Below are 13,235 nucleotides of genomic sequence, written 5' to 3'. Positions count from 1 at the left end.
AGGCTATTCATGAAAGCCCTGCCTTCTCAACCTTGCCCCCTCGCCTGAGGTATGGCGATCCTCAAGTTAAATTCACCACCTCTCAGTGGAAAGTAGTTTATGGTCATCTAGGACTATGGCTACTTTATCTTACCTATAGCGGCGATTGCCCCCACAACGATTCAAAGCTCGGAGCAGAGATATATGCGTTAAGATGAAGTTTCCTCCCCTATCTCAGAAGAGAGCTAGCGGTCAATTGGATGGCTGGCAGCTCTGTAGTCACAGCAGCGTGAGGGAGGAGAAGTGGCCACTGCTGGGACTACAGCCAGTCCTGGATGAAGAGAAGCCTGCACTTCGCTAAGCCTAGGCTATCACCGGAGCCAAGCTGGCTGGCCCCAGAGTCAGGGGTTGCGTGGAGGGCCAGATTTGACAGTTCAGGGAAAGAGGATAAAGGTTGAAGAATTACCTTTGGGGAAGGGGGGGGTGGGGGTGGGGGGGGGGGGGGGGGGGGGGGGGTTTGCCTCCAATAGTCACAGGGTCTTGGGAAAGGGGGTGCCCCCACCTTATCTAACGGCAACAAAGCTAAAGTTGCAAAGCTGCTGGGTCATGGGTAAAATAGCAACGAAGCAGAAAGAGGCTCTTAAGTGGCCAATAATTGGCTCAAGGGCAGGTGGGCTTTCTGATGCCTCCATCGCCTCCCGCAAAATTTCAGACAGGTTGGGGTAGGAAGGTCACGTGCTCATCAGCAACCCCCCCCCCCCCCCCCCCCCCCCCCCCCCCCGGGCCTCCCCCTCCTTCCTCAGCCCAGTCACAACACATTGAATCCAGGTTAAAATTGGGACTGGGGTTAACTTTAGATTTACTCTCATGTATTTATCCATTCTGAAAGTTTCTTTCCCCCCAATATATTTCAAATGTGTGGAGGAAATGATGTGGAACTCAGGGTGCACCTCTTTATTAACTTTGTGTTTTGGGGAGATGGGATGGAAGAAAGGCTTGACTTTTTAAATGTAGCCCAGTATATCTCATTTACCTTTCCAAGTGTATTTTGTGTGACCACTTCCAGGAGGGAGCTTTGTCAATTAGGAGCATGGGCCAAGAGAGTATGCGCAGAGGTCTGTTTGTGGCGCTCCCAAATATTTACACCAGCCAAACTGTTTGTTACAAATACAAGGAAGTTAGGCCCATGTAGAATTTTGACCTTTTGACGACTCACTCTACTATTTCATTTCCATTCACTCAACGATATCGGTGGCTCTGGACAGTACCTACAAAGTAAGCTATTTACCCCTCTGACTACAGAACGCCTCCCACAAATCATTGCTCGTCTATTCTTCATATGCGTGGTTACCTCTTCAGATCTCCAAGAAATGGGGGGGGGGGGGGGGGGGGGGGGCGTGTCAAGCCAGGGTATTTCATCTCTACAATCAAGAGAAACCTAAACAAATGACACTGTTCCACTAGAGAGAGATAATTTTTAATGTTCCTACCTGGTTTGTCATTGTAGAAGTGCTGTTCTGGCTGTTGGAGGGTACTTGCAGGTAATATAGCTGGCATTGATTCAGCTACAATATTCTCCTGTTCAGGAAAAAGTAAATTGTAACATTCAATACTGTTTTGACAAAATTGTGTAACGTAGAATCCTCATGTTGCAAACCCAACAGGAATATACCCTCCAATTTTGAACCGAACTGGATGCGTTTTCAGGGTGTTTGCAGAGCAGTCTATTCCTAGTTTCTATGTAAGGAAGTATTTGAAGATAATTCCATCATTGAGCTTAATTTTCCTACATTGTTCAGAAGCACGCAAGAGTATAACTTAAACCAGGGTGAGGCAGGGGATGCGGACATAGAGGAGGTGGTCAATCACGTTTGTGAAAGAACAATGCATAAATAGAATGCAATAAAAGAATGCACATTCCATAAAAGAATGTACATTCCATAAATCTCAAAGCAGATCACATATAATTATTTTTTTGTGCTGCCTCACGGCGCCGTGGACCCAGGTTCGATCCCGGCCCTGGGTCAATGTCCATTTGAGTTTGCACATTCTCCCCATGTCTTTGTGGGTCTCACTCCCACAACCCAAATAATGAACGGGGTTAGGTGGATTGGCCATGCTAATTTGCCCCTTAATTGGAAAAAAAATTTGAAATAATTTTTTTTGTAGTGATAATGATCGAATATTGTGCTGGACCCCTGAAAACCCCACTGCTTTTCACATGAAGGGAGTTTCCTCCAACACTACTGCTGATTATGATGTCAGACGTTGTAGCCCTCCTTGCACGTGGTGCCACTGCCACTTTGGTTCATTCACAGGCGAGTTCACCTCCCACTTTTTCATAGCATAAGCCCCAAAGATCTGCTACTAGATTGCTCTGCAAACCCTCACCCCAACCCCCATCAAAAAAAAATCACATTCTGAGTAAGCAGAGCTGCAAGAAGGAACTAAGTACTCTTTAGAAAGAAATGAATTGCTCGTCAGAACTCTTATTTTTATTCGTTTGCATGATTGAGCAACACTGACCAGGCCAGTATTCATTGTCCAGATTGGGGAAGGAAGGCAGATTTCCTTCCTAACAGGATATTGGTGAACCAAATGGGTTTCCAGACAAAACATAGTCACCATTACTGACACTAGTTTTTGATTCCAGATTCACTGAAATTAATTCCACAACTTCCATGGTGGGATTTGGACTCATCCATGGATTATTAATCCTGGCCTCTGGATTATGAGTAATGTATTCCTTCTGTAACTGCGCCCTACATTTTAGCTGCAGGAGTAGGACAAAAGAGACCGTCAAAACTTAGTAACTAAAATAATGAATTCAGAAAATAAAATATAAATAATTAACATAACCTTCTAAAGATCTAGGTTAAATACTTAGAGGAAAATGGGAGTAGCAGTAAGCCATTTGGCCCTCAAACCTTCTCCGTCATTCAGTGAGATCATGGCTGACCTACTTCAACACCATTTCCCGGCACAATCCCCATATCCCTTGTTGTCTATGTTATTTATAAATCTATCAATCTTATCTTGAACATATTCAATGACTGAGCCCTTTGGGTGTAGAAATTCCTCCTCATCTTAGTCCTACATGGCCTGTCCCTTATTCTGAGACTGTGTTCCCTGGTTCTTGACCCCCTTCCAGCCAAGAAAAACATCCTTCTTGCATCTACCTTATTTCACCCGGTAAGAATTTTGTACGTTTCAATGAGATCATTTCTCATGCTACTAAATTTGAGAGCATAAAAGAGCAGTCTCCTCAGTCTCTCCTCATAGGACAATCCCACCATCCCAGGAACCAGTCTTGTGCACCTTGGTTGTACCTCCTCTCCGGCCTGTATATCCTTTCTTAGGCAAGGAGGCCAAAGCTGTAAACAATACTCCAGAGAAGAGTCAGAAGCACAGTCAGTTTGAATGACGAAGAATAAGTAGGGAACTGAGCACGATTGAGATCCGAATATTTGAAAGGACTGGTTAAGAGGGAAAGAAGCAGGAGTGTAAGTTTTAGTCAAGGAGCCATTCAACTGCTAAAGGTGCTGCAGGGACTAACCACAACTTTAAGCCTCATCGGAGGAGGTTTCGGAGAGGAAAGACTGTAGATATATGGACAATTCAAGAGACAACCACAAGGGGGACTAATACATATTTACATATGGAACATTACTTCCAGCTAACCTCTGATATTAAGAAAAGAGGGAACAAGTTCAAATTACAAAGGGCGAGATTAGGATTGATTTTCGCAAGTGCTTCCTAATCCCAATGGTTACCCTGTAGAATAGAATGGATGGTAAGGCAAGGTAAACCTTTGAACAGACAACGATCGGAAACCTTTCTTTTATTGACCTTGCTCATCTGTCTCTCTAATACTCACACGATTGATTGTGACATTGTGCACATACTTGATTTGTGAAAAAAGTGCGAAAAATGAGCTTCAAACAATTTGTAAAGAGTAATTATACTGCAGTAATACTCGGTACAGCAGTGAAATCTCTGTGAAGATTTTGGAGTGTTATAGGTGGACCGCAGTTATACTGCCTGTGCATTTCTTTTAAGTTGAGGTTGAAGATTGCATCCCCCCTCCGCCAAAAAGTCTTATATATCCACACATACACTGCAATGTGTAATAGGCCGTGATTCAGATGACCATGTCAAGCCTGAGGCCTTTGTTTCCAGTACTCGCCGATTCTGGTACCCTTCAACAATCATATTGCAAAGACAGCGGCAGTTTTCATTCTAAAATGCTTACAAAGATACACTCTTGGACGTTAATTCAAACACTTTATTTTTTTTTTTTAATTATAAATTTAGAGCACCCAATTGTTTTTTCCAATTAAGGGCAATTTAGCGTGGCCAATCCACCTAACCTGCACATCGTTTTGGGTTGTGGGGGTGAGACCCACGCAGACATGGGGAGAATGTGCAAACTCCACACATACAGTGACCCGGGGCCGGGATTGAAGCCGGGTGCTCAGTGCCAGAGGCTGCAGTGCTAACCACTATGCCACCGTGCCGCCCAATTTAAACACTTTAAACTGATTTCTCTCCTTTAGAATGTGACAACTCCTTCCTTGCTGAGTAACATTCCATAGCCCACCTCTGGCAGAGAAACCAACTAGCCATCATTCATTTAGGCAGTGACTGCCAGAGGAATCTTTGACCATTGAAGCACTAGAGAAAAGTCCAATTGCATACCCTCACCCCTGTAGCAGAGGTTGCCGTATAACGAAACTCTGGCCAAATCAAACCAAAAATAGAGGTCGGTGGTGCACTTGTCTTGGCCCCATACAGGACCAGCTAATTCAGCAGATAGCGGGATCGGCATTGAACTGGGACCTCATGAGCCTGTATATTTCACTGTGCCATTAGGGAATGCTCTGCGGGATCGGCATTGAACTGGGACCTCATGGGCCTGTATATTTCACCGTGCCCTTAGGGAATGCTCTGCCTGTGATCTTAAGCTTGCGGTTCAGCTCTTGAATCAACCAGGTCAAATTAAGTGTCAAAACAGTTCAGAGCCTTTGAGCTGGAGGGAGCTGTTTGCATAGTTCCCCACTGTTTAAGAAAGGGCACAGTCAAGAGAAAGGGTCAAGGCATAAATAAAAAAGTTGATCCACTTTTCAGCTTCCACTTTCATGTACATCTCGTACAAGCATGCCGCAGAGCAAAGCTGTTGGAGGGAGACATTTAGCAGGGGAGAAATTAAATGAAAACACTTGTCAAGACAGCAGAGCATTACTGTGTTTGTACAATTACCACAAGAGTGATGGATTGTAATGCTCTCTTGGAGGTTAAAAGATCTTAGATTAAACCTTTGGAAGCAAACCCAAGAAACAATGCCACTTTTGTTCAAGGAGCCAAACTTTAAACAAGAAAAAGCTGTAGTGAAGTTATTCTTTTCAAAATGATATCCATTTTTTAAAACCTAAAATGCAACCCGATGTCTAAAATCATATAGATGTATAACACCTACCTGCAGACAGAGTTCCCAATTAAGAAATATGAACAACAATTGAAGTAGTGATTTTAATTCTGGTTGACTGGAGAGCAAACAGAGGAAATACTGGTATTCAATCAAGTGTTGGGATCTTAATGTATCTCAGTCTGCCTGCAAGGCAATGACAGGGGATGGACATCATATTGCAAATTGGTACCTCTGAAACTACACCCTTCAAAATGTCACAGTCTGTATTGGTCTGTATAGCACAGGGGTGGGCAAACTTTTCCGTGCAAGGGCCACATTCAGAAATTCACAATTTTAAAGGGCCGCATAGTATATTAAGTAAAATAATTACTTCACCCGGTTATGATTCTGGGCGCCTCATACAGAACATAGAACAGTACAGCACAGGACAGGCCCTTCGGCCCTCGACGTTGTGCCGAGCAATGATCACCCTACTCAAGTCAACGTATCCACCCTATACCAGTAAGTAACCCAACAGCCCCCCCCCATTAACCTTAAAAAAAATAATTAAAAATGTTTAAAAATTAAAAAAAAAAAATATATATATTTTTTAATGACTTGGTGGGCCGCATAAAGACCTTTGGCGGGCCGCATGCGCCCCGTGGGCCGTAGTTTGCCCACCCCTGGTACAGCAGGAGCTCCCAAAGTCAGCCACATTTCTTTTGTTTATACCCTGTAGAATGGACGTTTGGATGGTTTGGTATAATCTTTGGATAGAACTGAATAAATAAGGAGTTTTGTTTTAAATCAAAGTGCCGCAGTAAAGCGCCAGAATGAAAATTCTTCAACTTTTCCTTCAGTTAACAGATGCAAGGAAAAGCCCCCGAAATAATTTGGAAATAAAATTCTATTATTTGAGAAACAGGTTGACCGTGCAGAACTTGGTGTGCGATTTAATGAAAGAGCATTTAGCCTGCAACCTAGTGTGTGAATGGTGGGAGAGTTGGGGCTGGATGCGTGAACCTCCTCAAGAGACACCACTGCCCAGCATCCCCTGAGCTGGAAGCCAAGTGTGATTAAAGTTCACACTTTTATCTTCAGTATTTGTTTCAATTTAATTGCAGAGAGGGTCACTGATAACACAGTTCTAAGCATTCAAATTGTGTTGTACCACTAAACCTTCCTTAACAAGGACAGCAGCAAACAGAATGGGTGGTCTTTCGGCTTGAGGCTCACACTGAAGTATTGCTCAACAAAAAGTGCTGCATTCCAGTCATCTAGCATTTTTACGAGGAAGAAAGGGGAACAAAAACAAACCTCACTCAAGCTTCTGTGCAATCTGCCATTAGTCTGACACAAACCGTTCTCAAGCTGATCCTTCCCGAGTAAGAAAAAGTAATAGATATTTCCAAGATGCTTGTTGAAATGTCACAAACACACAGTGACCCACTGCCACCTTGATTACATTTTTATGACTGACGTGAAAGTCGACTACACAGATGATTTCCCAACTGGCTATTTAGTTTACAAAAGCAATTAGGCCACACAACTGGATGCACCGACCTCAATTACCTTTTGAGCCCACGTTCGAATTCCCAAATGCAGGCTCACACTTTGAAATGGTTGATTTGGGCCTATTCCAACAGGGGGTAACTGAATTGTGTTGAAAGAAATTTCTGCCATTCTCTTAGCACAACAGGAGTGCGTTAGGTGAAGAAAGGGCCACCAAACATAAACTTAATGAAACCCTTGACATTGTCCTCATCAACACGCATCCAAGGTTATAGTCTTCTCTACAAGTATTGAATGATAGAAAAGGCCTTTCCTCTCATTCACAAGATGAACTGTCACTGAATTTCACCATCCACTGCAGATTGTCAATGGATCACTTCTGGATAAGGAGCAGTTATATCTTTAGTGAGCAGCAACTTGCTTTGGTGATGGAGGTGGGGAGGGGGTGGTGCACCCTCAGAAGGGTGGGAAAAGGGAAGAGAAAAATAAAAAGCACTTGGGTTCCAAGGCCAACTATAGAGGTAATGACCCAAATCAATACAAATTGAGCCTACTATATTTTGTTCTTGGCCATCTTCTTTCATTATAATGGAAATTCAAGTGCTAAATATAGTAGTAACACAGCATAATAAAGAAAACTTTTATGAACACATTTATATAAGTGATTTAGATGAAGGGACTGATGGTATGGTTGCGAAATTTGCTGATGCCACAAAGGTCAGTGGGAAAATAAGTTGTGAAGAGGACACAAGGAGGCAACGAAAGGGTATAAATAGGTTAGACGTGTGGGCGGAGAGCTGGCAAATGGAGTATAATGTGGGCAAATGGGAGGTTGTCCATTTTGGCAGAACAAACGAAAAAGAGACCTATTATTTAAACAGTAAGAGATTGCAGAGCTCTGAGATGGAGAGGGATTTGGATGTCCTAGTGCATGAATCGCAAAATGTTACCGTGCAGATGTAACAAGTAATTAACAACGCTAATAAAATGTTATTGTAATCAATCTGCCTTGCATTGAACAAGAATAGGGAGGTTATGATTCAGTTATACAGAGCATTGGTGAGACCATTTCTGGAGTATTGTGTACAGTATTAGTCTCCAGATGTAAATGCATTAGAAGCAATTCAGAGAAGGTTTACTACATTAATACCTGGAATAAGTGGGTTGTCTTATGAAGGAAGGTTGGACGAGCCAGGCCTGTATCCGGTGGTGTTTAGCAGAGTAAGAGGCGACTTGATTGAAACAAGGTCCTGAGTGGTATTGACAGGGTGCATGTGGAGAATCTAGAACTTGGCATCTCTGTTTAAAAATAAGGGGTCACCTATTTAAGACAGGGGTGAGGAGAATTTCTTTCTTTCAGAGAGTTATCAGTCATTGGAACTTGAGTGAGAGTCTGTGAATATCTTTAAAGCAGAGGTGGATTGATTTTTTATAAGTAACTGGGTGAAAGGTTATCGGGGTAGGTAGGAATGTGAAATGGAGGTTAAAATCAGATCAGTCGGGCGCAGCACGGTGGCACAGTGGTTAGTACTGCTGCCACATGGCGCCGAGGTCCTAGGTTCGATCCCGGCCCTGGGTCACTGTTCGTGTGGAGTTTGCACATTCTCCCCGTGTCTGCGTGGGTTTCGCCCCCACAACCCAAAGATGTGCAGGGTAAGTGGATTGGCCACGCTAAATTGCTCCTTAATTGGAAAAAATAAATTGGGTACTCTAAATTAAAAAAAAAAAGACAGATCAGCCATGATCTTATTGAATGGTATAGCAGGCACGAGTGGCCCTGTGGCCTACTCCTGCTCCTAATTCATATGTTGTTTATATGTAACCAAATAACTCAACAGTAAGGGCGCAATTCTATGGAAAGTTTTCGAAGTGTGTGCCGCGAGCTCCCCGGCGTCGGCCCAGTGAGGCTGGCAACGCAATTCAACGTTAATTGGTTCACTTAAAGAGGCCTCAGGGGCTTCTCTGCAAATGAACATTTGCCAGGATTCGCCGGGACCGTGCTCGCTAGCCTCCCACTAACAAGGTCAAGCAGCAGTTAAGCTGCACTTGCTCAGCCAACCCCAGCCAGCTCGCTGCAATGGCGCTGAGGAGACCAGCCCCAAGATTCGGGGATGCTGACCTGGAGAGGCTCCTAGTTGCGGTGGAGGCCAGGGGGGATGCCAGAGGGTGAGCCACAAGGTATCCAGTGCTGCCTGGGATGAGTTGGCGGCAGCTGTCAGTTTGGGGAGTATGCCCAGGTGGACTGGTCAGCTGTGCAGGAAGATGATCAAAGACCTACACCGGGCAGCACAAGTCAGTCGACACCAATGCCCCCTCGTAAAGGGAGCACCCACCACCCAACTCTCCATGCCGACCCCCAGCTCCCCCTTTCCCTACCCCCTCAACTCCCCCAACCCGGCCTTCACACCCCCTCTCCTACCATAATGAACCACAAGTGTGAACCGCAAACAATGTGTTTTAATCTTCTGTGACTCCTCAGGAAAAGCTCTTGCATATTCGACGTGAGAGGGCCCGGACTGGCGGAGGGGTGCGAGACATAAGAGTCCTCACCTCCTTCGAGGACCGGGCCCTGGAGGTGACCGGTGTGGGCGAGGACAGAGGGGTCAGCCACGTGGAGGCTGGCAGACGCCGCAGAGGTGAGGAACCATTGGGCTCCACCCGGAGGGCGTGTCAAACGTGAGTAGTGATTGCCTTATTGGCTGACCTATCCTCCCACTGACTACATGCCCATCCTGCCACAGATCCAGCAGCCGACGCCACCGGCCCATCCCGGGCGGCACTCTCTCCTAACTCCGAGGAGAATACCTCGCAGTCAGCACATGGGACAGGGCGGCACAACGGGGTATTGTATAGCACATTAAACATATGTGGTGAATGTGATTCACACCGGATTATAATCTGTATATACATGTGCTAAATTGTAATTGCAGTTGCACTACCTGGCCACCAGGGGGAGTAGCTCTGGGAATGCTCGAGAATTGTACTGGGCTTCTCCCTTGGTTCCGCCCAGGACTCCTGCCCCTGGAGCTGCTGTATAAAGATCAGTGCCACATGGTCAGCCGGCCAGTTCACCGAAAGTTCAATGGCTAACCGGCTGGCTCTGTTGAGTATATTAAAACCGCTATTCTAATCCTACAAGCACGTGTCCGTAGAATTGTTGGTTCCAACAACATATTTGCACAAAGCCATTATGATGCCTCTGTCACTTCCTTTTGCAATGTGGGCTGACCCCCTGACCCTTTGCCTACCACCCCAGCGCACCTCCCCCACTGCCCCCCCCCATGGCGGACCACCCCTGTGGAGGGTCCCCCACTCCCCACCGAGCAAGCCCAGCACCCCCAGGCTCTTTGCCTGTGAGCAAAGATGGCTACTCACCTCCTCGGCTCCCCACAGAAGCCCTTCTGCCATGTCCATGTTTTTCGAAAGGAATACTAATCGTTGCCAGCGTGAGCACTTGCTGGGGAGGCCGCTGAATGACAGGAGACCGTTGAATATGGGGTGGCTCCCGTTAATTGTATGGAAATGGGGCGCAAGTGGTGATAATCGGTTTCTCGCCTTGCTACAGCGAGATCCCGATTTCGCCTCCGGGAGCGGGTTGGTATTCCAGGGTGTCCAGGTGTCAGAGTGCCAGGTTAGCATGCTGCCCAGAGCCCCACCACCCAGGGGCCTCCAATGGCCTGGGAGAACATCCAGGTGCCTTTTGTGTGGACCAGTATTAAACGGCGCCATGACAAGGTCTCCCAGGCACAAGGCATTTGTTCCCGGGTCTCGGGAAAATCAGGCGCCGACATGTTTAAATGAGCCTAATGGCTCACTTAAATATGTAAATCTGGATCTTGCAAAGCGAGTGAGAAATCCAGATGTAGACATCCAGCATGATCTCGTTAGGTCTCGATAGTTAGATCTCGCTCGTTCCGAGCATTGCAAATCTCATGAGAGGCCTCTCGCGAGATATAACGGCCTCGGTGCATCGCTGAGTTGGGCATGACGAGGCCGGTCAATCGTGCCCGTAGATGACCTTTGTATAGTTTCATTTGGATTTGATTTCCACAGCCCATGGGGGGTTGTTAGGGTGATGGAACCATCAATTCACCAGACACGTGTTTTCCGATATGAATCTAGGCTTTAATCGACTTACTTCAGAGCCAGCCTGTTACCCGTTGATGAACTCTTAGTGAACTCAGGCTGACTCTGGACAAGGGTATTTATACAGCTGCACTAGGGGGAGGAGTCGCGGGCAGAGCCAAGGGTGGAGCCCAGTACAAGATCCTGAGTACTCCAAGAGCTACTCCCCCTAGTGGGAGAATATTGCTACTGCGCTTACAAAGACAGTGTGAATGATCATATATATCTATATATTACATTCACCACATTCACCCCCTGCAAAAAAATCAAGTCCGGCGGGGGTGGTGGCCGACAACGTCAGCGGAGCACCTGGGTTGCAGCCTCTTGCGGTGGCTGGATGGGTGTTGTGTGCTGGGGGACGATGGCGGGCTCCAGGGAGGGTTGTATCCGAGCTTCATACTCTCCTGGTTCGACCAGGGACTGGGGGCGCTGGGGTCTGGCCGGCGCGGGGGTGCGGAATTGATGGAGCGAGCTCATGGGCTCGGGAGCGGCAGCATGGGGTGTAGGGTGAGAGGACCTTCTGTGGGGGTAGAGGGGGCGCTGGATCCGGCGGGTGCCAGATCCCGGAGGGATACCATGTCCTGACAGCCGTCAGGGAACTCCACGAATGCATACTGGGGGTTGGAGTGGAGCAGGCGCACCTTTTCAACAAGGGGGTCGGTTTTGTGCGTCCTGACGTGTTTCCTCAGAAGTACAGGGCCCGGCGTCCTCAGCCATGCCAAAAGTGAGACCCCCGTGGTAGTGCCCCTGGAAAATATGAAGAGCCTCTCGTCAGGGGTCTGGTCGGTCTCCGTGCACAAAAGGGACCTAATAGCGTGGAGCGCATCTGGGAGGACTTCCTGCCACTGGGAGACTTGGAGCTTTCTAGACCGGAGGGTCAGTAGGACGGTCTTCCAGACCGTCGCTTTCTTCCTTTCCACCTGCCCGTTCCCCCTGTGGTTGTAGCTGGTAGTCCTGCTCGAGGCAATGCCCTTGTCGAGCAGGTACTGACGCAGCTCGTCGCTCATGGAAGGACGAACCCCGGTCGCTGTGTACGTAGCTGGGGAAACCAAACAGGGTGAAGATGCTATGCAGGGCCCTAATGACTGTGTGGGAGGTCATGTCGGGGCACGGGATAGCGAATGGGAAATGAGAGAACTCGTCTCCGACGTTTAAAAAGTAAACGTTCTTGTTAGTTGAGGGGAATGGCCCTTTGAAATCAATCGTGAGGCGTTCAAAGGGCCTAGAAGCCTTGACTAGGTGGGCCCTGTCTGGTCTATAGAAGTGCGGTTTGCACTCCGCACAGATCGGGCAGTCCCTGGTGACCGCTTTTACCTCCTCGTTGCAGAAAGGCAGGTTTCGGGCCCTGATGTAGTGGGCGAGCCGGGTGACCCCCAGGTGGCAGAGGTCATTGTGGATGACTTTTAATCGATCGATCTGCGCGCTGGCGCATGTCCCACGGGATAGGGCATCCGGAGGCTCGTTGAGCTTCCCGGGTCGATATTTGATATCGTAATTGTAGGTGGAGAGTTCAATCCTCCACCTCAGAATTTTGTCGTTTTAAATTTTGCCCCTTTGCGAGTTGTCGAACATGAAGGCAACTGATCTTTGGTCGGTGATGAAGGTGAACCTCCTACCTGCGAGGTAGTGCCTCCAGTGACGGATAGCCTCCACAATGGCTTGTGCTTCTTTCTTTACTGAGGAGTGTCGGAGTTCTGAAGCGGAGAGGGTATGGGAGAAAAAGGCAACTGGTCCCCCTGCCTGATTTAACGTGGCTGCAAGAGCTACCTCCGAGGCGTCGCTCTCTACCTGAAATGGGGCGGATTCATCCACCACCCGCATGACCGCTTTGGCAATGTCCTCCTTGATGCCGTTGAAGGCCTGGCGTGCCTCGGCTGACAGGGGAAATCGTGTTGCCCTAAAGAGTAGCCGGGCTTTGTCCGCATATTGAGGGATCCACTGGGCGTAGTAGGAAAAGAAGCCCAAGCACCGTTTGAGGGCCTTGGGGGAGGGGGAGTTCTAAGAGGGGGCGCATACGGTCCGGGTCTGGGCCCAGGACTCCGTTTTCCATGACATAGCCGAGGATGGCTAGTTTGGTTGTGCGGAAAACGCATTTCTCCTTGTTGTACGTGAGGTTCAGTTTCTGTACCGTCTGGAGAAAACGGTGGAGGTTGGCGTCGTGGTCCTGCTGGTCATAGCCGCAGATGGTGACATTGTCCAAGTATGGAAACGT

At 47.5% G+C, this 13,235-nt stretch overlaps 1 protein-coding gene across 6 annotated transcripts in view; it reads right to left on the bottom strand.

Moving 5' to 3' along the window:
- The window catches only part of reps2 (RALBP1 associated Eps domain containing 2), a 259,419-nt gene that overhangs the window by 61,257 nt on the left and 184,927 nt on the right, over positions 1-13,235 (bottom strand). For all 6 annotated transcript variants that reach the window (XR_005461312.1, XR_005461313.1, XM_038802518.1 and 3 more), the window contains one exon: positions 1,470-1,557. Coding sequence is in view for 4 of the 6 variants with exons in the window: in XM_038802518.1 (XP_038658446.1) it covers positions 1,470-1,557 (88 nt within the window). In the remaining 2 variants the exon portion in view is untranslated. The remainder of the gene's footprint in view (positions 1-1,469; positions 1,558-13,235) is intronic.

Source organism: Scyliorhinus canicula, chromosome 7 (genome assembly GCF_902713615.1).
Source record: "Scyliorhinus canicula chromosome 7, sScyCan1.1, whole genome shotgun sequence".
NCBI classification, from domain to species: Eukaryota; Metazoa; Chordata; class Chondrichthyes; order Carcharhiniformes; family Scyliorhinidae; genus Scyliorhinus; species Scyliorhinus canicula.
The sequence above is the reverse complement of the archived record's forward strand: the minus strand, read 5'-3'. Positions and strand labels throughout refer to the sequence as shown.